Below are 24893 nucleotides of genomic sequence, written 5' to 3'. Positions count from 1 at the left end.
AAGTACTATATACGAGGGACTGTTATGAAACAACCTCGTTCCCAGTGGTGATCGATCTCACCGCGCCATTTTTTTCCCCAGCATGCCTTGCTCAATCATAACCCCTGGAATTGGCAAATTTAAATGTGCTATATGCTAGCACATTTAAATGAGCCATTAATGAACATACATATTCATTATTCAATATTTTCTACACGCGCACGCTCCGCTTTCGTCTTAAAGAATGTTTTTGTTTGTGTCATAAAAAACGCGGGCGTGATCAACGTACAAAACTACTTCGCGCGCACGCACTTGACATATTATGCATATAACCATTTCCTGAGACAATCAGCGTTGTTTCCCAGTACATGCCTCCCAGGGGTGAGTGACGAGAGGTATCGATACGGCGCGCTGCCCATGGTAGCGAGGCTGGTTATGGAAGGCCTTGAGGCAGAGAAATTAACTTTTATCACAGGGACGCCATCCTGTGTTGCTTCCAAATTTATCTTTAAACATAAGGTCATGGATTGGCTGGCCTTGAAGGGGCACAACAATTTTCCTCTGATGGGAGGCACTTCTTTTAGGAAATGTAAATGTGTGTTGTAACTTTAAAAAAGGCACCCCAGCAAAAGCAAAGGGCACCAGTGACGTTGGTAAATTTGAGGCCTGGATTGGTAAAAAATATTAATGACCAGAAATTTTTTGGGTGAGAAGCGCTGCAGCTGTTAGTAGTATAAACTATTTTGAGAAAGGATTCACTTTGAAGTAATATTGTTTTAGATAATTTTTCACTCATTGGTACCTGAGAATAATTTCTCAGATTTCTAAGGGGGTTGGTGTCCGTTTGCGAATGCTGCAGCCAGAGATGTGGTTGGTACCCGCTGCCATTTCGCTAAAATCGAGGGCCAGCAAAGCAAAACTGAGCTTCAGAAATAGACCACTTGCAAATGTCACCATCACTGAGCACAAACAATGGAAACGTGCACATGTACTATCTGTCTATCTTCCTTCAAGTACAGATCCTCTTAGAAGTTTTGTGACTCCCGAGTAATGTCGCACTGTGCGCATTGCACAACAACCAGCCAATCAGAGGTCTTCCCTTGACCACATTGAGGGCGATGCTTGATGTCATATGCAAAGGGTCTATAAACAGCTCATCAATCCATAAAAGATGGTTATTTAGAAAAAAATCACAAATTTCCTCAATGTTCACTTTTTGATTTTCTGACTTTAGATTTGAATGATGTACTACCCAATTCAAAAAAAGAGTGAAATTTAGTCAAGCGCCCGTTATGGAGGAGTACAGTTATTCATTACAGGTTATTGGGACTCAGATAAAGATGGCCGTGTAGTGATTAATGTCTATACAGAGTAGAGATATCTTCTCATCAACTCATTAACCGGTCGACAGCTTTCTCTACGTCCCAACTCGTCGCTGATAGGGCGTCCCTTGCAGTTGACTAGAACAGAAACACAACAACAGAAAAATCAAATCATTTGTGGAAGTAGATTTAAGGGCTTAAAGGGATGATGGTATTCTTTTGGCATTCAATTTCAGCATTAAAGATGCTATGTCAGATTTTTGGCCGATTTGACCCCCAAATTATGATTTAAAATTCAATAGGTATTTTGATGGGGGTCGAGAAAGTTACAAGCTTTCATTTGAGCCATGGTTTCATTTGAGCCAATGGTAACAAAAACTAGAAAGCTAGAAGTACAGCCTCTCACCTCATCAAAACCCATTTCGGTGATTCTTTCAATTTTTTCATCTAGTTCTGTGCTTCTGTGTTTAGCTCCGGCATAGGCACATGTCCAGTGCCTCGCTGTTCTCTGAAAAGCATCTTGGTTTTCTTTGTACTGCAAAGAAAATTTAACATTTACAAAATTAAATGAGCAAAATAATAATAAGAATTTCATAATGTTGTTCAGCACTGACAATTTGCATAGCATCAAACAAATTTGCTTAGCAGTAACAGGTTACCAGCCTAACTAGTGTTCAGTGTTTGTGAATGGCTTCCTGCTAAAAGATAATAAAATACCATGATTACAAAGCACCACACTGCTAAAAATGGTATTCTTGATATAAGAAAAATATCTTATTTTGAGAAAATATTTCTTTTGTCACTCCCTACAAAAGTTTCCAGGGAGTGACACAAGAAATATGTTATCAAAATGAGATGTTTTTCTTATTTTAAGAATACCATTTTAGCACCATTGGCTTTCTATTACATCCAAAGGATGAAGCAATAAAGGTTACGTCTTTTGCATGATCAAACGTTCCTCCTCCGCTTATAAGTTTTTTTATACAAAATGAAATGAGTTGTTGACGTGCATAATGTTTTGGAACAAGCATAGTTTTAAACAGGTTTTTATTCGCCACTTTGCAAATATTTTTAGTATTAAAATGTGTGATAAATCACCAGTATTTCATGTCGTCAATAAAATTAGTGAATATACACAGAAACTAATCATATCCTTTCAGCCTTTAAGGGCTGCACTTACAAGAACTGGACACATTTGGTAATACTGTAAAAGACCAGTATTCTCACTTGGTGTCCCAACATATATGCATAAAGTAACAAACCTGTGGAAATTTGGGCTCAATTGGTTATCGAAGTTGCAAGAAAATCCTGAAAGAAAAAACACCCTTGTGTGCCATTTTGTGTGCTTTCAGGTAGAAATAAAAGGCTTCAGCTTAAGTCTTTAAATATTTAAGTGAGAAAATACTTCTTATTTTTTAACTACGTTACTTCAGAGAGATTCCTTTCTCACAATGTGTTATACAACAGCTCTCCGTTGCTCGTTACCGAGTACAATTTGTTTAAATGCTAATGTATATTTTGAGTAATTAAACCAAATTACAGTGCCTTTAACCATGATGTTTTCATCCCATACATAACTAAGCATGACCCTGAAATCAAAGTACACAGCGGCCATCAATAACGATGCAGGTTGTATGCATCAAATTTGACCAGCATTTGACCTGACTAAGAGCTGTCCATTTTGAGATGCGTGTAATAATTAACACACAATGTAAGATTGTGTATGCAGAATGTCATACACATGTGGAATGTACATTACATATCCCACAAAATGTCTTAAATACTGACATAGTTTTACCACTTCCCATGTACATGTAGTTACATATTGTCTAATTTAGGAAATGATTTCATCCAGCAATTTTGCATAATTAATGGACTGAACTTGTTTTGGGCATGCCCTGAATACTAATATTGAGTAACAAATCATAATTTGTTTTGAGTGGCAACAGAATAAGATATATTTTGTGGTTAATTTTTCTCCACTATACATGTACAAGGGAGATTATTCACTAACGTCGTACCGCCGTAGTACAACTAGATGCCTAGTGGCTTGATTTGAGTTGTCAGTATTTTTGAATGAGCTTCTAATAAATGTTTCAACCAAAATGTGAATAATTGCAATAATATTTCAATGATGTACAACCAAATGTGTACATGATAGACTTTTTGCAATCATTTAAAAATCATAGGTGAAGGAATGGAACAAATTACCTTAACTCGTCAGGGAATCATATTCTACTGACATTTTCAAGAAAAACCTCAAAACCTACTTTTTCAGTCAGCCTCGTCATTATTCCTTTTTGTTTTGTTTTTCTTGTTTCTTTGCATTGTTCTTGTTTAATTGTACAGCGCTTTGATCTTTGTCTCAGGCGCTATATAAAAAAACATTATTATTATTATGAAGAAAAAACAAAAGAAAAACAATTTTACACTTTAAAAAAAATCACATCTTATATTCATACTTTTAAATGGTACTTAAAGAAAATACCATGGTATCAGTTAATAATTGATTGGTTTCAGTTATTTATGCATAAAGTGATTTTTTTTCAGGAGGTACAACTTAAAACTTCAATGTTTTAGTAACCAAGATTTGGTAAAAGGGTGTCCCAATTTGTCAGAAATCTAAAAATGTGTGTCCAATTTGTTCACTTACAAAGTGATTTACATGTAAATGACGGATACAGGTAAAACAGGGTGTCAATAAATTTCCTTTAATTTGTTGAATAACAATTTCAATTCTGTGTCTGTTTTTGTCTTTTTTATTTGTTTCAATTAAAAAGGAATAGTTAATGGCCTGAAGTTTCGACCCTAGCAGAGTCTTTCTCCAAGGCTAAATGTTGAGTTGTCATTTAGCCTTCGAGAAAACTCTGCTAGGGTCGAAACATCAGGCCATTAACTATTTTTTGCATTTATACCCTCAGTCCATTTGGTTGGTAAATTGTTGCAACAGCTATTTATTTTATTTTTTTAAAGGAGACTAACCAACAACATAACAAAGGTTAAATAAAATTTGTTCATTTTGGTAATTAAATGGCAATTTTGTGTACAGAGACATCCATATTTTCATTAGGGGCATTGAATAGATGATGTAAGAATTATTTATAATTTATGCTTCGGAGTGACTCAACGATATTATTAGTAAACTGACCTTGGCGGATGGCATTTATTTCCAATATGAAAAGTGAGTGTTTGAAGGCTGTAAATTTTACATCTTTTTACTGTTTTTTTATCAGCGTATCATGGGTGCTTTATCGGAATTGAGGTGGATTTCCACTGAGTCCATGCGACGCATATTTGTCTGACTGTACAGCGCTTTGAATCATTGTTAAAGCTTTAAAATACAGTTAAGTTTCAAGTTATGTTAAGTTAAGTTTCAAAGTCGGTGGTATTTTTGTATACACGGAAGTATTCTGCAGGCCTAGAATTTCATTCTTGAAAGGGAACAGCAATTTTTCTCTGGTAATGTGCACTTTTATGAGAAAAATTTAAATTTGTATTGGAAATTTGCGAAGGGCATTACCGCACAACAGCAAAACCACAGGGGAGCAGGACAATTGCTAGCTGAGGGTGTCCTGGGTTATTTTGATGCCTGATTATATTACCACTACAAAAATTATGCAACTACACGAGTACTTAAAGATGAAGTACATCCATGACCAGGGACTTGCAAGTTGCATGTGGATTGGGTTTCCAGTTCCTACGTGATTGCGTGGGTTTTCCCAAATTTGGGGTTTCCTCTCACATCAAACAAACTCATTTTTCATCATCTTCTCTAGATCTTCAGGACTATACGTCACAGTGCATGTTGTTCCAGGGTCCTCAAAATGTATGCATAATTTCAAAATTACAAATTCTAGTTTTGTTGTTACATTTTTAAACATTTTGGATAATTCCTGTTTACAGTGTGTGACCCGGCTTTTAAATGTTCACCATGCTTGGGCTTCTGTTCTTGACCAGCGTAGTCCACCCAGGATAGATGCTGTCTTTCTAGACATGTCTAAAGCCTTTGACCGTATGCCTCACCATCACTTGCTTAACAAACTTAGTACTATGTTTAACATTAGGGGTCCTCTTTGGAGATGGGTCAAAGATTTTCTGGTCGGCCGTCAACAACGAGTACAATCTCTTGGGGAAACATCTAAATGGGCCAATGTTCATTCAGGCGTACCACAAGGGAGTGTTCTCGGCCCCTTGCACTTCAACTTGTTTATTAATGACATTACATTTGGATTAAATTCTAGTTGTGTATTATTTGCTAATGACATATTAATCTATCGATCAATCAAATCTATTAATGATGTTACTGTTTTGCAACAGGATCTATAGACAACCTGTGCAACTGGTGTACCAACAATGGAATGACTTTTAATGCTACTAAATCTAAAGTAATGCATGTCACTAGAAAACGTAATTTACAGCTGCCCATTTACATGTTAGATCACTCTCAATTATCAATTACTAATTCATTTAAGTACCTTGGTGTAACTTTAAATTCTCAGTTAACTTGGAATGATCATGTTAAGGATGTTGTTCCTCGTGCAAATAGAATGCTAGGATTAGAAAGGACTGTCGCATTTAATTCATCTGTTAGTGATAAAATATGTTTGTATAAGAGTCTAGTTCTTCCAATCTTAGAGTATGGGATTCCTGCTTGGCTGCCTCAAACTCAGATTCAGGAGCGAATCCAGAGGCGTGCAACTAGATTTATATTAGGTCAACGATTTGGAGAAATGTCATATACCAACAGACTTTGTGCTTTAAAATGGACTTCTTTATCAAGTCGCCGTAATTGTTTGATGACCTCATTTGTTGTTAAGTGTCTTTTTTATACAATTAAATGTGAATCTGTTAATAATAACATTGTTGTTAACCATAGATATGATAGCGCTTTAACATTCAAACATTTATTTGCCAGAACTCAATCTTTGCATCTGAGTGCTATCCACATATTTCCCAGGCTCTGGTCAGCTCTACCAATCGAATTCCGCAATTGTGCCATTTTAACTTCTCTGCCATCTTTTTTAAAAGCTCTGAAGCATGAAGATAGTGTACATGTAGCTACACTTCATATTTCTTAATTGGTCTCTTGCTTAAACCTTTTTACAGTTTCATAACAACTATGTGCAATCCCACAATTTACTTTCAACTTAAACTATATTTCAAGGGGTCATATATACTCATATGTATATTTATTTATTTTTTTATTTATTTTTTTTTACTTATTTTTTTATTTTTCTATTTATTTATTAATTTATTTGTTTATTAACTCATTAAATTATTTATTTACATACTTTTGATGGATTTTTTCTTTTCTCTTTATAGATTTAGTCACTTAAATTTAACTTGCATTCTACTTGGATATTTGTTTACATTATTTAAGTGTTTAGGAATTTTTCTGTTTTTGTTTAATGTTAATTTGTTTTTTACACTGTGCAAAGTTTCTCAAATTTGACACTCCTAAAACTGGTTCTAATCTCACATAGTCCATGCTTTTTATTATGTTTTGTTTTAGTTGCCAACTTTGATGTACATAGACATGTTTTATTTATAGTTAACTTTCCTATCTTTTTGTTCATAAATGGTTTTATACATAGTTTATTACTCGTTTTATTACTGGTATTACAACCAGATGTGGGGAGGCAGGTCTATGGACCACAGTAATTATTTTGTTTTTTGTTTCTCCTAGCCCATCTGGAAGTATTTTTTTTATTGTCATGTATTGTTAAAATGGCTGAATAAATAATAATAATAAATAGTAATAATAATAACTCGGTACATCACGCCCCTGTAAGTTGGTTTGAAATACGAGTGCGATTCGCACAGTTAATCAGTAAGAGCCAAATGCTAGATGAATGATATACATTATCAACATTGCAAATTGTGGTTTTGTTCTTTCCCTTTGTACATTTTTGCCGTTACCTCTATAAATCACAATCTAATACATTGTACATTGGTTTGAAATAAGGTTGGTTTGAAATACGGGGAAAAAAAAGGAGACTGGGACAAGTAATGAACGTTCAATTAAAAACCAGGCCACATCATCTACACATGAATCAATCCTTGATGTATTGTTTCACATCATGAAGGTCGGTATTAACAAAAAGTGTATCTTTTTACCATGGCAACGTAAATCTCCAGCTGAAAACTGATTATCCCCCACAAGGTTAGAAAGGACAACTGCAGTGCTTGTGAAATCATACACAAATTCAAAAATTATTTATAGATCATCCTGAACTGTATGGAGTCTCAACTAAATATATTAAAGATAACAGGAGACTTTCATCGCCTGACTGGCTCCCCTCCCTGTGCATGATTCTACAGGTCAAACCAGAAGGGGGATCAGACCACCCCCCTCCCCGCACTCGGAACCTTTCCCTTCCTCTTGCATTCTACTTCGATTTGCTTAGCAGATAATATTTTCTTAACATAAATTACTTTGGGCAGTGACAACCTGCAAGTCTCTGTCGAATTACCAATAGTGTCCAGTGTCTTTAAGGTTTTTTCTTCAATTGGGTTGAAGAATCATACGACTTTACTAGTGCTGACATCTTATTAAGTCACTACTATTATGATGAAATTAATGGTCACTAACCTGCTGCGCCACAACTGCATCTTGTGGATCATCTGGCTCGGGTAATGATAGTAGGGCTTGGACTGAGAGTAGCACCGTACGGAGAGTCATGGCAGCTGCCCATTGATCTTTAAGGATGTCCAGGCAGATTGCTCCTGTAACTGAACTTATATTCGGGTGCCAGATTTTTGTGGTGAAGCTCACCTACATGTACACATAAGAGAGGTTCAGTTAGAAGCAGATGCTTATACTAGAAGGCTAAAGTCACCGTGGTTCAGTGGTTAGACTATAGGATTTGCAATCACAAGGTAGTGGGTTCGAATCCCCAAGCTAATTACTGATTACACAATAACTAGATTAAGTCGTCTCGTTACTGAATCAGAAATTCTTGAACTGTGCAATTCACAATAATGTTTGCATGAGAGAGATTAGATGTTGGCAGCTTGGCATTTGTATCTGTTTGGGTGACTTTGCAGAGTTCCCTAGTAAAGGGAAAGATCTTCTAAACAAAAAAACAAAAAACAAGCAAGCAAACAATCAAACAGACAAACAAACCGATGACACAACACACTTTCGTAAAAAGTGCTTTCTGCCTCTCTCTCTCTCTATTTTGCAAAAAAAACCCAGACAAGTTTGTTACCTGTGGAGGGTTGAAGGGATACGTTTCTGGGATGTCTATTTTAAGATGGAATGTCCCGCCTTCATAAGGTGTATCTTTGGGTCCGGGGATTTCTCCTTTAAGTGCTAAGAATGAAGAGTTATCTATAAGATCCACTGAAACATCATCTTTGATCAGCTGAAAAGAAAAGTTGCAACAAATTGTGAGAAACTTGTGGACTGACTAAAAATGAAACAAAAAAGCTGTCAAGCACAAAAAATGTCTTTAGCAATTTACTTCAGAGGGAGCTGTTTCTCACAATGTTTTATACTTTCAACAGCTCCCCATTACTCGTTACCAAGTTAGATTTTATGCTAATAATAATTTTGAGTAATTACCAATAGTATCCAGTGCCTTTAAACAGTTTCTGTTATAAAGCAACAACAAGCAGGATACCAGTCACAGATGCTACATAGATTCTGTATTTTAGCCGGTGGCAACCTTTTTTGTGGTACGCTTAATTTTGTTGCGGTAAGGTAGTTTTTGTGCTTAAGCAGCTCTATGAAATTTGGCCCAGGGTCACATGGGGAAACTGTTTGTGGTGTCGCTGTCGAGTATTCTAAAACTGATCGCCACTTTTATGTAGCAAGAGCAGAAATTTGTATCAATATTTATATAATATTGGATGGCTTTGAGGGGGATACAAGAATATATTGCACGAGCTATGACAATATTGCACGAGTTGAAGACAAGTGCCATATTGTCATAGCGAGTGCAATATATTATTGTATCCCCGGAAAAAAAGCCATCCAATATTGTTATTATTATTTATATCAGGCTGAGGACTTGATCAAAGCACTACCTCCATGATCAAAGCAACACTATTTTGGTTTACCTGATTCCAGATTTTCAAACCAATTTCATTATGTTTTTTCCTGATACAACATCCAGGTTTCAAAATTCGCTGGAAGATTTCTTTTCTGCCAGGTAAGCTCTCAGAACATGTAGGCCTACTGCTTGTTTTGCTTTCAAGAGAAGCAGCCATTGTTGTTGATTATTATGTGCAGCTCCGTTCACTGGTCAACAACAGTGAGCGCGCTCTTGACTATATGGGAACCAGCAAAACTTGTTAAAATGCCCGAATGGAGCAATATTGAAGCAATATTGCTCCATCCGGGAACTTTTACTGACACAAAATTGCTGTCATCCGGGTACTTCTAACGAAAGCGTTCAATACGCTGATATATTTTTGCCTCTGGAAGCCTGATATAAAAAATAATATAATTTATGCAGCCATGGATCAATTATATAACATTATAATAAGTAACAAAACAAGTTAACACTCTTTAAACACCAGCTTCTTGTGACAGAAACAAATGCTGGTGCCCACATTGTTTGACCAATCAAGCTTGAATCACTCATTCTCGCACCTTCTTTTTCAAACACAAAACACAATGTCCACAGATTTATATTAAACCTACACCATTTGAAGATAATGATAATAGAAAGCTTACCTTAAAATATTACATGCTGAGGTGCTGTAGTTTTTTAGAAATGAGTAAAACAATGTTATAAAAATACATTTTTACATGCTAAATTATTTTCATGACATTGTTTTACTTGTTTCTCAAAAACTACAGCACCTCAGCAAGTAATATTTCCAGGGAAGCTTTCTACTATCAAACTGTGTGAGTTTAGTGTAAATCTGTGGACATTGTGTTTTTTGTCTGACAAAAAGTACATAGACCCTTTAAACATTAACTTTAGAAACCCTATTATTACCCTGAATATTACATTTTTGAGCATTTAACAAGTAATACAAAATGTATAATTTCGTTTTGATCCAAACATTAAGTCTAGCCAAAAAGTATTCAGCTTGTCTTCTGTTTCCTGCAAGCCCAACTTTTTTTCATACACAACCATATATAGTGCTCTGTGCGTGTTTGGCAATAAAAATCTTTCCACTCAAGTTTGAAGGGATTGTGTAATAGCAATATTCAGTTTTATTTGACAATAAATAGAAGGATGTGATCTTTCTCTTTCCAATGATGGTAAGCTTGGATATGGAGGGTGAACAAGGGCACATCTACAGCTGCTTAACAATTAATGTCCTTTGTGATCCGGCTTGAGTATTTTTTGTGTGTTATCTTGGTCGACTAAAGTCATTATGTAGGATCAAGCAGGGTATAGTGCACAGTCCACTAAATTCACCATTGGGGCTGAAAGAATAAAGGGTAGGGTGGGGGTGGGGGGGGGGGGTAGGGGAGTTGATTGGCTTCTGAGAACATCCTAGGTGACCAAATCATTTCCTCCTTGACTTTATAAATGAGGCAAGTACTAACTATTGTAAATTTCTATTGCTTCGAACATTTCAAGGGACACCAAGGCAATGACGAGGGCAAAAGAGACAATTACCGCCATAAATTACTATCACTCAGGCCGGAAGTTTACTGGGGGCGACTTTTTAATGGGTGATAGATATTTTTGAGAGGGGCAACTTTGCTAGGGGGTGACTTTGCCAGGGCATGAAGGGGAGGGGGACTTTGTAGTGGACAACTTTGCTGGTGAGGTACGTAGTTGACTGGCATCCCAGGATTCCCAGACCATCCCAGCTGCCCTGACTCCGGTATTTCCTCCTTGGTTAAGAAAAGTCACCTCTAAATTATCTAGAAAAATTATTCACTCTTTGAGAGGGAGAATAAAAACCAATACAAACCTAGTAAATCTCTAAATGCTTCCAACTTTTCAAGGGGCACCAAGGAAATATAATAATAATAATTTGGGGGCGTAATCATCCTTACTCGCAGCTAGAGCTGAATTGCGAAGGACGCGGCTACAACGTGTTCGAGAAGCAGGCATGTAAGGGCGCCTTCAGCTGCCAGCCACATCAACCCATTATGACCACGGAGCATAGCCAAGATCGAAAGTGTTTGATTTTTCCTGAGGAAAAAAAACCCAGATAGTCTGGAAAACCCTCGTTGCACAGCAGAGAACCAACGCACAACTCAACTCACATGGCCCTGGCCGGGAATTGAACCGGGGTCACATTGGTGAGAGGCGAGCGCTTTACGCACACAAGCCAACCTAGTTGCGATAATCGTAACCCTCCATCCTCCCGACGGTCGGAGACCGGAGGGTTACGACACAAGACTGATATTATCGGTGTAACTAGCAGTTTTGACCAGTTTTTGCCAGACTCGTGATCAGATTCGTCCTTTTTTTCCACTTTCCAAAATCATGACAGACATTCTAAATACATGGAGTTGATCTTTATTGTATGACAACGTCATCTGGAACCCTTAAAACTACATCATGAAAATATTTGGCAGAAAAAACGACAAAAACTTACCAAAAGACTGACCGAATATATCAATAATCCATAGCGGGACCAACTAGTGATTTTGATGTCGTACTTGCTTGGCAACAACCAATCAGCGTGACCCAACCATCGATGTCGTATGCGTATCGGCCATTCCAGCTTGCAAACTCACCGCACTGTGTGTGTAAGCACCGATCCCCCGCACCGAGTGCGCAGCATGCAGGCATGTACATGTACATGTATTGTGTACACTTGCACACACACACACAACGTCAGGGTGTGTTTGGCCATGTGGGGGTATGGAGCAGCACACGGTACTTACTTACGAGCTGTATAGTTTGTGCACGCACGATGTTCACACAGTACATGTACATGTACATGCCTGCATGCTGCGCACTCGGTGCGGGGGATCAGTGCTTACACACACAGGCGGTGAGTTTGCAAGCTGGAATGGCCGATACGCATACGACATCGATGGTTGGGTCACGCTGATTGGTTGTTGCCAAGCAAGTGCGACGTTCAAAATCACTAGTTGGTCCCGCTATGGATTATGGATATATTCGGTCAGTCTTTTGGTAAGTTTTTGTCGTTTTTTCTGCCAAATATTTTCATGATGTTGTTTTAAGGGTTCCAGATGACGTTGTCATACAATAAAGATCAACTCCATGTGTTTAGAATGTCTGTCATGATTTTGGAAAGTGGAAAAAAAGGACGAATCTGATCACGAGTCTGGCAAAAACTGGTCAAAACTGCTAGTTACACCGATAATATCAGTCTTGTGTCGTAACCCTCCGGTCTCCGACCGTCGGGAGGATGGAGGGTTACGATTATCGCAACTAAAGCCAACCATGCCACCAATAAAAATAAAAATGCCAATGGCAAAGTGGATACCATACAACCATGAAGTGCCTGGTTAACCAACACGACCATTCACTGGACAGCAACCTGACACACCCTCAACATGCTCAAAATCCAACTCTAAACTTGATGCACAGCACAGCTTCATTTCTCTATTTAGAATCAACAAGCTTTTATCATCTAACTAATTATGCAGGCAGTGCCTTTTTGTTCTCCCAGTCCCAGTCTCGGGCATGGCTGAATGAACTCATCATAACTAAATATGTTAAAAAGTGTAAGTCATTGACAGTCATCTTGTATCTACTAAATACAATTGCGTCATCACAAATCAATGTGTCATGTGTATTCAGTCATTCAATTTCAACAGTTTGCCTCCCTCATTCATTCAAAACACCCATCCCCATTTTAATCAACAATTCGAACGGCATACCCACCTCCGTGTCAGCATTCACTTCCCGGAGCTCCCGTTGTATTCTGGAAGCTGCTATAGTAGCCATGAGGTAGTCTAAATGTACAACTAGTCCCTATGCAAACATGGAAATCAAACCAGGTACAAATTCAAGAATTGAAAGGACAATTTGCTTTCCATTTTCGTGCGTAAATCCAAAGTTATTCGACGACCATTCATGCCATTCGTCGTCTGTCGTGTCGTCAGCTTTTTACCAAGAGAGGGCGGGCTCCATCCAAAATAAGGTCACCGGAATGTCGGGTCAACTACGGGTCATACTCGCTCTAAAAGTATAAATATATTAATACAAATTTCAGTTTAATGATTCTTTTTAACAGCATAAAATAGTTTTTGAAATTATATTGTTTATAATTAGATAATTTTGTATTTTCGGTTTTGTTATGCTCATTCAACATTATTATTACATAGCTGTAATAATTTCGCCATAAAACGTTTCCCGCGAGCGCGCCACCACTGGCGCGCACATGTCATCTTTTTGTGGCAGAAAATAAAACATCGGGGGGAAAAAAGTCCCTAATCGTTTTCGCACACTAGCTGTGCATGCCGTTCACATGCACACGACGAAGACACTACGCATGTTTATGAATGGTGGATCAAGAGCTCGACTTGAAAACCGACTTGAAAGACAGAAAGATGCCGAACGTCAAAGTGTTTAGCGGGTCATCCCACATTGATTTGGCTCAGAAGATTGTAGATAGATTGGGACTTGAGGTTGGAAAAGTTGTCACGAAGAAGTTCAGTAATCAAGAAACATGGTAAGGTTTGGGGTCAAGTTTAATTTTAGAAACATTCGGTCATGTGTTTTGTGTGTGTTTTGATGCTGGCTGTGGAGTGTTGTGTGCGCAGACACATATAACGGGTCAATGATGGTTTTTAAACAAATAAACAAACAAAGTGTTCATCCAAAATGTAATTAAATAAATAAACCAAATCGAATTATAAAAAAACCCAGCAACTAGTATTAGTAACAACATGTCTAATGAATTCAAATTTTGTTTTTGAAGTGGTATGTTTATCAGTTGAACTTGTAGGCCTATGCTTTTTCCTTTTGTCAGTTTGTAAATTTTTAATAATGTTATCTTCCTTCTTAAAAATATAATAACAAATTTTGCACCTCACTTTAAATTATATATACTATTACTAGTATAGTAACTACCGCTACAGGTACACTCTTTTACTTTCAAAGTATTTATGTCGTTAGAAATGAGATGGCTTTCTACCGACCTAGTTTTCTACGAAACAGGTCAACTCGTACCCAAGTCAACTCGTACCCAAGTCAACTCGTACCCAAGTCAACTCGTACTTAAAATATTATACCCAAGTCAACTCGTACCCAAGTCAACTCGTACCCAAGTCAACTCGTACCCAGGTCAACTCGTACCCAAGTCAACTCGTACCGTATAACGTACGTTGTTTGTCGATACGGAGAATCCGTGCGGCGTGATTTTATAAGCGACGGGAAATAAAATTGATGTTCTACTCACTTTTATTAAAAATAATAACTTCTCTCGAATTTCGTTTTAAATAATGCTAGATGTTCATCTCTCTTCTGCTTTTTTTTTCTTTTTTCTTTTTTTCGGTGTTTGGTGCTTATAAAGACATATGAGACATAAAAAGGGTTAACTTTTTTTTAAGTTCTTCTCTTTTTTGCTTAAAAACAAACTCATTCAATATAAAAACATACAATGTATAGTACGAAGTTCCGTGTTTTTCTTATTAAAGGGTTCCCATTAGAAAATTTAATAATAAAAATGTATTCAATTCATTCATCTGCGTATGTTCTGATTATCTTTTTACATGTATCTGCAACATGAAAAAAAGAAATCATTACAACAATGAATAAAAAAATGTATGATTTACATAACAAAAATTAAATAAACCACAAAATTTATCAGTACGAGTTGAAACTCCAAAAGTTTGTAAAAATTTATTTGGGTACGAGTTGACTTGGGTACGAGTTGACTTGGGTACGAGTTGACTTGGGTACGAGATGACTTGGATACGAGTTGACTTGGGTACAAGTTGACTTGGGTTTGAGATGACCCGAATTCGTTTTCTAGCAAGATTCTTGAAAAATTGATAATGATTTTTGTTAATTCTTTCAGTGTTGAGATTGGTGAGAGTGTCCGTGGGGAGGATGTTTACATCGTACAGAGCGGATGTGGTGACATCAACGATAACTTGATGGAGTTGCTCATCATGATCAATGCCTGTAAGATTGCCTCATCGTCTCGTGTCACCGCCGTCATTCCTTGCTTTCCATACGCAAGACAAGACAAGAAAGATAAAGTAAGTGGCTGATTTGGTAATTGTCAAAGACCACTATTCTCACTTGGTGTATCCCAAAATTATATGCAACAAAAAACAAACCTGTGAAAATTCTGATACAATTGGTCATTTTGAAGTTGGTAGAGAATAATGAAAGATTGTGTGCTTTCAGATGCCTAAAAAAGGCTTCACGCCTGAAGTCTTTTAATATTTGAGTCAGAAATTACCTCTTTCTCAATGACTATTTTACTTTAGAGGGAGCCGTTTCTCACAATGTTTTATACTATCAACAGCTCTCCATTGCTCATTACCAAATAATGGTAAGAAAATTACAACTATGTTCAAACATATTTTAATTTTTGTCTCCATACAGAGTCGTGCTCCAATTTCAGCTAAGCTGGTTGCAAACATGCTTTCTGTAGCCGGAGCTGACCATATTATCACAATGGACCTCCATGCATCTCAAATACAGGTTTGTAATTTTTAGCATCTTGAAGAAGTTTAATACAACGGTCAATTCAAACACTTCTGCATACCTAAAGCCTATTTGTGGTTTAAGGTGGACGGGTGGTCTACATGTAGTTCCCCAGAACCCAAGCTCTGGGGTTGTCAGCAGCAGAGTGTGGGTTTGAATCCCAGTCATGACACTTGTGCCCTTGAGCAAGGCTTTTATTTTTAACCATAATTGTTTGTAAAAGTTTGGGAAGTTAGTACATTCTACCAGCCAAACGCCAAGTTGATGATGCCGATTTTGTTCAGAGCCAACACTCCCACAAAAGAGCTTTAGCACATGGTTGTACCCGCAACTTTACTATTTATTTATTTGTAGTTAATTCTTAGTAATGTCATTATTTTAGCATTTAAACACATTGTTGCCCAGCAAGTTTCTGATTTATGGACAATAAACATTGAATTTAACCAACAAATTCTCCCATTTGTGTAGGGGTTCTTCGACATTCCTGTTGACAACCTGTATGCTGAGCCAGCCGTACTGAAGTGGATTAAGGAGAATATACCAACTTGGGAGAATTCTATCATTGTCTCACCAGATGCTGGTGGTGCAAAGAGGTAAATTCTCCCTACGTGACAGACCAGCTGTCGATTACACCAAACTCTTTCTAACTCAGGATTAATCTAAGGACTTAGGACGGGTTAAGTTCCGTATTCAAAGACGTTTGGACGCATTTAACCCATTCTAAATTAGGACGAGTTACTCTTCCTAACTCGAGATAAGATTAATCCTAGCGTTTCGTGAAATCGGCTGCAGGGGGTTGATTTCTCAAAGCACTAAGATTCATCTTAAAATGAGTTGTCTGTGTAACCATAGTGATTTGTATTGTGACATCACACAGTCTCCTGACGATGACTAGAGCAAGCTAGTTGAAACATTGAATCCCTTTAAGAACTCACTCCGCTGCAGATCAGTTAATAACAATCCACTAAAAGCTAAACTAGTAGTAATGGCTGATTTTCTACAATTCGCCCAGGTAGCAGTTCATAGGTAGGACAGTTCTTTTCAGAACTGAGAAGTCTCCCAAGTTCCGAAAATCTACTGCAGTATTAGAATATAAAGCAAGACAGTTCTCTAAAGAACAAAATTTACCTGGCAAGTAGATACATACACGGTGGTACCCTATACCAAATATATATTAACATCACACTTTGCTTAGCATTTAAGTTTTGTAGACATATCAGCCCCTGGTTCTTCTAAGAACCTTTGTATTGCTCTCACATATTTCATGCTTTAAATGTTTTGTTAATTTTTAACTGTTGTACATGTATGTTTTTTATTTCCTATTTTTCTTCTTGCATAAATTGTGATGTATATTTTATTACTCGTTTTATCACCTGTGGGGAGGCAGGTCTACGGACCACAGTATTATTACTTTGCTTATGTTTCTCCTAGCCCATCTGGAAGTATGTTTGTATTGTGTTGTATTGTTGAATTGGCTGAATAAATTATACTAATATTTATAATCAGAGGTTAAATAAATGGTGTCTCCGCAAACCTACATGTCATAAGGCCAGGAATTTCATCTTTTATTAAAGGGCAATTCCAATGGAAATAATAATTAAAATGTTAAACGTCCATTGGAAATTGTTGAAGGGGCACCAAGGCCAGGGCAACAGAGGTCAATGCCTCTGTGTCCTATGTTTAATTCCAGACATATGTCCTTGTACCTTCATCATTTAAAGGCACTGGACACTCTTGGTAGTTACGCAAAATAATTGTTAGCATACAAAATTGCTTGGTAACGATCAATGGAGAGTTGTTGATAGTATAAAACATTGTGAGAAACGGCTGTCTCTGAAGTAACGTAGTTTTCAAGAAAGAAGTAATTTTCCACTAAAATATTTGAACTTTATTTTGAGACCTCAAAATTAGAATTTGAGGTCCTTAAATCAAGCATCTGAAAGCACACAACTCCGTGTGACAAGGGTGTTTTTTCTTCCATTGTTATTTTGCAACTTTGACGACCGATTGCTTTCACAGGTTGGTTATTTTGTGCCTATGTTGAGATACACCAAGTGATAAGACTGGTCTTTGACAATTACCAAAGGTGTCCAGTTTCTTTAAACCTTCACAATTGTTGTATGTAGAAGGAATGCAAGTAAATACTGGAATAGTGTGATAGACTTCAACAACCCAGAAGACGGTCAGAGCACACTGACTGAAACGCTGAGCAGTACAAAGCCACCACCACTACTCACAAAAAGATTTTACATGTGTCACCGCAAACCTTACTTACTTAAAGACAGTGGACACTATTGGTAATTGTCAAAGACTAGCCTTCACAGTTGGTGTATCTCAACATATGCATAAAATAACAAACCTGTGAAAATTTGAGCTCAATCGGTCATCGAACTTGCGAGATAATAATGAAAGAAAAAACACCCTTGTCACACGAAGTTGTGTGCGTTTAGATGGTTGATTTCAAGACCTCAAGTACTAAACCTGAGGTCTCAAAATCAAATTCGTGGAAAATTACTTCTTTCTCAAAAACTATGGCACTTCTGAGGGAGCCGTTTCTCGCAATGTTTTATATCATCAACCTCTCCCCATTACTCGTCACCAAGAAAGGTTTTATGCTAATAATTATTTTGAGTAATTACCAATAGTGTCCACTGCCTTTAACTTTGTATTAATCTATGTTCTTATGTACACTTCGGAAATCACTCAACCCTGAAACACTATTATGTCATGCATCTTTTGCCATACACAAACAAGATCTTGTTTGTCTAATGAAAGTATAGGATACAACAAAAATATTTCTTCATGCATGGTTTTCTTATCTTTCTGAACAGGGTAACGTCAATTGCAGATCGTCTGAATGTAGAGTTCGCTTTGATCCACAAAGAGCGGAAGAAGGCTAACGAGGTCGCATCAATGGTCCTCGTGGGTGACGTCAAAGACCGTGTGGCAATCCTCGTGGATGACATGGCCGACACCTGCGGAACTGTTTGTGAAGCGGCTAGAAAGTAGGTTGATTTCACCAAGCAATTCAGTAACCCTCCTACTATAAGACCGTTCAATATCATTCGCTGTGGTTTTAAATGATTTGACAGTCTGCAAAATGACATAAGTAGTGAATGTACCACACAGTTCACAGCCAACCCATACTCTATACAGTCAACTCATACTGTCTGACCATTCAATACCATTCTCTGTGATTTTGAATGATAGACAAACTATGCTAGTCTGCAATACAGTATTAGTAGTGATTGCATCTACTTGCTACACAGTCAACCCTCCAATATCATCCACTGTGGTTTTTGAATGATAAACTAAACCAACTGGCTATATGATATCAAGTGGTGAATGCGTCTACGTAGTACACAGTCAACCACCCTGTATCGTAAACTTGGGTGCCCTCTAGTCAATGTATATAGCTCTATGGTGTGATCCCTTGCTACACAGCAGTTACAGGTTGTATTGCTTCTGAATGGCACCCACTAACAAAGATATCAGAAAAATACTTAAGGGCTTAATAGCTCAAATGGTCAAACACTGGCACATTAAAATGGAGGCTAAAGTCTCGCTCTTGTAAATTTTTCTTTGTTCAACCCAAAATTGTTTCAAACTTTCTCAGTCGGTATCCATTGATATCAGAAATAAAAAGTCCCATCTTCTTAAAGCCATTGTACCCTTTCGGTACAGAAAAAAAAAAAAGTTTACAGATTTACAAATAATTTACAGGGTTTACAGAAGGTAATGGTGAAAGACTTCTCTTGAAATATTAGTCCATGAAATGCTTTACTTTTTGAGAAAACTGTAAAACAATATAAATTCTCGTTAGGGAGAATTACGGATTTATTTTAAACACATGTCATGACACGGCGAAACGCGCGGAAACACAAGTGGGTTTTCCCGTTATTTTCTCCCGACTCCGATGACCGATTGAGCCTTAATTTGTACAGGTTTTTTGTTTTATATATAAGTTGTGATACACGAAGTGTGGGACTATGACAATACTGTTTACCGAAAGTGTATAATGGCTTTAAGGTCATCCCATGGCTGCTGCTTCCCAGGTTGTTTATTACTGCATTTTACCTTCCTGACAGACTCAAAGATGCTGGAGCTCTCAAGACCTACGCCATCTTGACCCACGGCATCTTCTCAGGCCCGGCCATATCGCGCATCAACAACTCTTGCGTTGAGCAGGTCGTTGTGACCAACACCATCCCTCAGGAGGAGAATATGAAGCAGTGCAGTAAAATCACGGTGAGTGAAAAAAAAAAAAACTTGATTGTTGAAATCAGGGATGAGATTTGAGGGATGTGAAAATTCTCCAGAAGTAATTTGCTGGGCTGTTTTCCTACATGTAGAATATTCTGAAGTTTACATTGTGGTTTGGACACAATGTGGACTTTTTTTGTCTTCTTCTCACTTTGATGACTGCTTTACTTCAGTCAGGAAGGCACAAAGTTTATTAGATGTTAATTTTCTATCGTTTTGTTTCAGGTAATCGACATTTCCATGATGTTGGCCGAAGCAATCCGCAGAACGCATAATGGCGAGTCAGTGTCGTATCTCTTCAGTCATGTCCCACTCTAAGTTTGACGTTTCCCAAACCAGACTAATTCTGTGTACATTGTACATAAACACAGGGCACAATTTCACAAAGTGCTTAGCACAAAACAAATCTTTGTGGGCTCGAACTGGATACCATCTGAAATGCTTTGTAATGGATTTTGTGTGAGCGATTCCCTGGTAATTTCTGCTTAGCAAAGATGTTTATAATTGAGAAATTTGTGCAGGTTGTCAGTTTGAACACATCTATGTTTGAAGAAAGGGCTTGGTGCAAGCTGCGTAAAAATGCTTATTTCACACATATCTATATATATGGTGCTTTTAAAGGCCAGTTGTTTTTGTCTGTAGTACCTGGCCCTCTTCACACTACAGAGCAAATACCCAGGAAGTGAAACCCTAGGAAACTCCTGGGGAATTTGAACCCTCTGTCACCCCATCTTTGTTAAACACTTGATGTTGTTTTCAGGGAAAAAGTTGTACACTCTGTGTGCTAACCATTGGGTTATCCAGTTTAAAGGATTTTGGTACTTTTTATAACACAAACCACAATGTCCACAGATTTACATTAAACTTACACTGTTTGAAGATATTGATGTTAGAAAGCATACCTTAAAATATTAGTTGTTGAAGTGCTGTAGTTTTTGAGAAATGAGTAAAACAATGTCATGAAAATACAGTTTTACAAATGTACATGCTAAAGTAATTTTCGTCTCACGATCACCGAGACAAAAATAATTTTCATGCCATTGTTTCACTCGTTTCTCAAAAACTACAGCACCTCAGCAAGTAATATTTCCAGGGAAGCTTTCTACTATCATTATCTTCAGACCATGTAAGTTTACTGTAAATCTGTAGACATAGTGTTTTTTGTCGTACAATGAGTACAGTACATAGACCCTTTAAAGGTTATAGATTAGTAAATACTCCACAAAATAATTACCATAAAATTTGCCTTTTGAGTAATATGGTTTGGATAGTTTTCACCCAGAAACATTTTAATCAGGAAAAACTGTTCATGCATGAGAGGTTTCAAATGATGAACCGCAAGTACTTTCATGCTCATTAGCTGTGTATAGCAGAAAACAAAAGGACAATTTTGTGTGAAGTTTTGAGTGCTGAAACAAACTGCTAGCCTTAAATTTAACATTTTATAGCATAGGTTAATTACAAATTGATGTCAAAGTTTGCCCTTTAATTTTACAATTATGTATTATTGGTACTTGTATTTCAATGTTTTGCTGTATGTGGTCACTTTGGTTACTGATCATATGTTAAAATTATGTCCATCCTTTTTGGCATTTATGTTTTATATTCATTAACCCTCCTACTGTCTGACCAATCATTATCACCCGTTGTGGTTTTAAATGATAAACTATATTATGTGGACCTTTTATGTTCTAAGATCCACACTTTGTAATGTCACGTTTACAACAATTGTGTCACCATACACAACCTGTGCACACAAAATTGTTTGATATGGTTGGTCAACTCACTTGACGATGTTACCAAAAGTAGGTTTAATAAGCCATTTGCGTGTTAGATTTGAATAATTGTCTAGTACAATGACATGCTTGATCACAAGTTACCACTTAAATTTGAATTCTTCAGAGCAGTCTATTCGAGACAGTTGCGTTTTAATAGACGGTGGACACCCATACTCAATTCTGAATGAATTATATGGTATTAGGGTTTGCTCATCTAAAGGTTGCTATGCAAAGGCTTGCCCCCGAACCATTTGACTTAGGAATTGCCTCTTAAGTCACAGGAATTAAAATGCACCAGACATTATTCAAATCTCACTCGCAAATTAATTAATTATTAATTAATTATTTAGGAGAAACATGAAATTACAAGGTTCATGAAATTACAAGGTTTAGATTTATAGTAAAACTTATATCTGTTCTGAAATAAAAACCATGAAACCAATTAACAGGATAAAAACAATGTATGTTTTTAGTTAATTTAAATGTTTTTCAGCACATAGTGAAAGGTGAATTAGGATATTGGAGGGAACAATACATTTTTTTTTCTTCTCTTTTCAGGGTTTGGGGGGAATGGTTTGTTTTGGTTCATAATTTGAACTAGTATTCTCACTTGGTGTATCCCAACAAGGATAAAATAACAAACCAGTGAAAATTTTAGCTAAATCGGTCATCGAAGTTGCGAGAAAATGATAGAAACAACACCCTTGTTGGGTGAATTTGTGTGCTTCTGGCTAGAAGTCTTTTATTATTTTAGTGAGAAATAACCTCTATCTCAAATCTACACTACTTCAGAGGGAGTCGTTTCCCTCAATGTTTTATACTCTCAACAGCTCTCCAATGCTCGTTACCAAGTCAGTTTTTAAGTTAATATTTGTTTTGAGTAATTAGCTAACGTGTACCTTCCCTTTAATTAAACTACCATAACCCGAGATGTGAAATCTATAATGAAAGGAAACGGGAATTGATTCTTAAAATATTATCTATTAGACCTCTATGGGATCTAATCTCATTAGTAAACGGACGACGTACAATGTCTGTTCACACACGAAAATGTTAGAATTTTAAAATCCAGATCAAATCTGGATATACCTTTAAAAACACACTATTTTGTTTGTAGTGAAACTATGCGATATTTTGAAGCAGAGTGTTGGGATCCTGTTGAAACAAATGAAAGATTCACCGCTGGAAAAGGAATAGCCAGGGTTTCAAAAACTCTCGCTTTCAGTGGCTTGGTTTTTTAAGTAGAAATTTGTTGTTAATGTTATACATGTATGTACTACTAGTTTATCACAGTTTTCCAAACCAAGGTTTGGGCTCTGGCTTAGACACTGATAGCCAGTTTGAAGTCTCTTACGGCAGAGCCCAAGCGGTAAGTTAAGACGTAGTTTTGAAAAAGCCCATAGATGTACCATGAACAGTATTCTGAAAGAGATAAATAAACGAGAAAGATACACAATTGCTATTTTGACTTCTTGAATTTGTACAAATTGACTTCGAATTTAGATGTTTTTATGAATGCCTGGTGAAAATGTGTAGCTGTTAAATCCTGCTTTTTTATCTAATTCTCGAGTGCTGAAGGTCACCATCATCCTTCGTCCTTAGACAGAATAGTAGAAGCAGCTTTGATGAAGTGGTGCCAGATTGCTTTGTCCCTCATGAGTTGTTTGGTCTCGGTTTGATTGAGATTAGTGTCTCTGGTGATGGTGTCAGTGGGCTCATTTTCCTCCTGCCGCGATTTGGATGTCCGCCAGGAGGATTCCAGAAGACCAGATGCGATATAGGTTGATCAGCTGTACCGAAACAGTGAACAGCAAACTGTAGACGTCTCTGCATTACTGTCTCGGGTAGTGGCGGTAGATTGCCGTATACCTCCCTGTTTGTATTATGGTCCCGCCAGTGGATGTTTAGAACTCTACGAAGCAGTTGAAGGTACTGTTGGTAGAAGCTCCTTGAAATCTATATCACAAAGCTGCCAACATTTGCTTCTTGCCATCGGGGAATTTTTGTTACAACAATCGGGAAGCTAATTAGAAATCATTCCACATAAAAAAATAAAAAAAATATAATATAAACAATTTTCCATAATCCAGGAGATTTTCAAATATGTTCATCAGACATGGAAATATTGGGTTTATATTCAGGAAACTTTTTAGAGAATCGGAGGTGTATACCTCTTCACATTTCAATCCTAATTTCAGAAACATTGTATTCATAAATTTCTCTCACCCTGTGTATATTTACTATTGCAGTGATGAGATGTGCCAATTATGTAAATATTTTTTGCATGCTTACTGTAGCAGAAAAAATTGCTTAAGCCTTGGCCTATTTCACAGGTTAGCAGAAATATTGGTCGGCCATATTGAGCGTTTTCCATGGATTTGCATTGTGACGTCATTTATTTTCGTGCGGTAAGCGCCGGAAGGTTAGCATGCCTTTTCGTGTGCTAATGGTTAGCAGCGCTATGAAAGGGAAATTGGACAGTAAGCACAAAATCGGCCGCTAAGCAGCGCTACAAAATTGGGCCCATATGTTACAATGCAGGAGGTTTACAGACTCTGTGAATCACCAGAAATAGAAAACTACAGGTTTTTAAACAATGTGGACGATTTCTTTCTCCTGTCGGTGAAAAGTTATAGGCTCATGGGGATTTTGAAAACTCAGAAAAAATCCTAAGAAATCACAAACCTGCTTGTGGTCATTAGAAAGACAACTAAACAATGAGAATAAAGAATAAGGGCAGTTAAAATGCTGTTTATTTCACATTTGCAATTATTGCGAGAGACCCACACAGTACAAGTAACACAGCACTTTTTAAAGGTTCTCTTTGTTTTCAAAGACTGGAGTTGATGAACTCTCAAAAATGTTGTGGGCTTCTTTTACAAGATATCTGTACCAGAGTTGTACGACTCGTGACTCGGACTCAAGACTTATGACTTGGACCCGGGAATCAAGTAATGAAGACTCAGATAATCTAAATAAGACATGTTTTTTTT

General features: G+C 37.2%; 2 protein-coding genes across 2 annotated transcripts; one reads left to right on the top strand and one right to left on the bottom strand.

Annotated features, from left to right (window-relative positions):
- Positions 1-115: 115 nt before the first annotated feature.
- LOC117293423 (ubiquitin-conjugating enzyme E2 K-like) lies at positions 116-13291 on the bottom strand. The gene is made up of 5 exons (XM_033775751.1): positions 13082-13291; positions 8513-8668; positions 7894-8076; positions 1708-1836; positions 116-1439 (listed from the first exon to the last, which is right to left on the bottom strand). The coding sequence occupies exons 1-5, from the start codon at positions 13142-13144 to the stop codon at positions 1368-1370; spliced, it is 603 nt and encodes a 200-aa protein (XP_033631642.1). The 5' UTR covers positions 13145-13291; the 3' UTR covers positions 116-1367.
- Positions 13292-13587: 296 nt separating this feature from the next.
- LOC117293856 (ribose-phosphate pyrophosphokinase 2) lies at positions 13588-21001 on the top strand. Its single transcript, XM_033776322.1, has 7 exons — positions 13588-13871; positions 15222-15405; positions 15758-15856; positions 16328-16452; positions 18691-18864; positions 19948-20107; positions 20348-21001. The coding sequence occupies exons 1-7, from the start codon at positions 13702-13704 to the stop codon at positions 20438-20440; spliced, it is 1005 nt and encodes a 334-aa protein (XP_033632213.1). The 5' UTR covers positions 13588-13701; the 3' UTR covers positions 20441-21001.
- Positions 21002-24893: the final 3892 nt, after the last annotated feature.

The sequence above is a fragment of the Asterias rubens genome, chromosome 8 (assembly GCF_902459465.1).
Source record: "Asterias rubens chromosome 8, eAstRub1.3, whole genome shotgun sequence".
In the NCBI taxonomy this organism is placed as follows: Eukaryota; Metazoa; Echinodermata; class Asteroidea; order Forcipulatida; family Asteriidae; genus Asterias; species Asterias rubens.
Note: the sequence above shows the minus strand (reverse complement) of the source record. Positions and strands in the feature narration are given on the sequence as shown.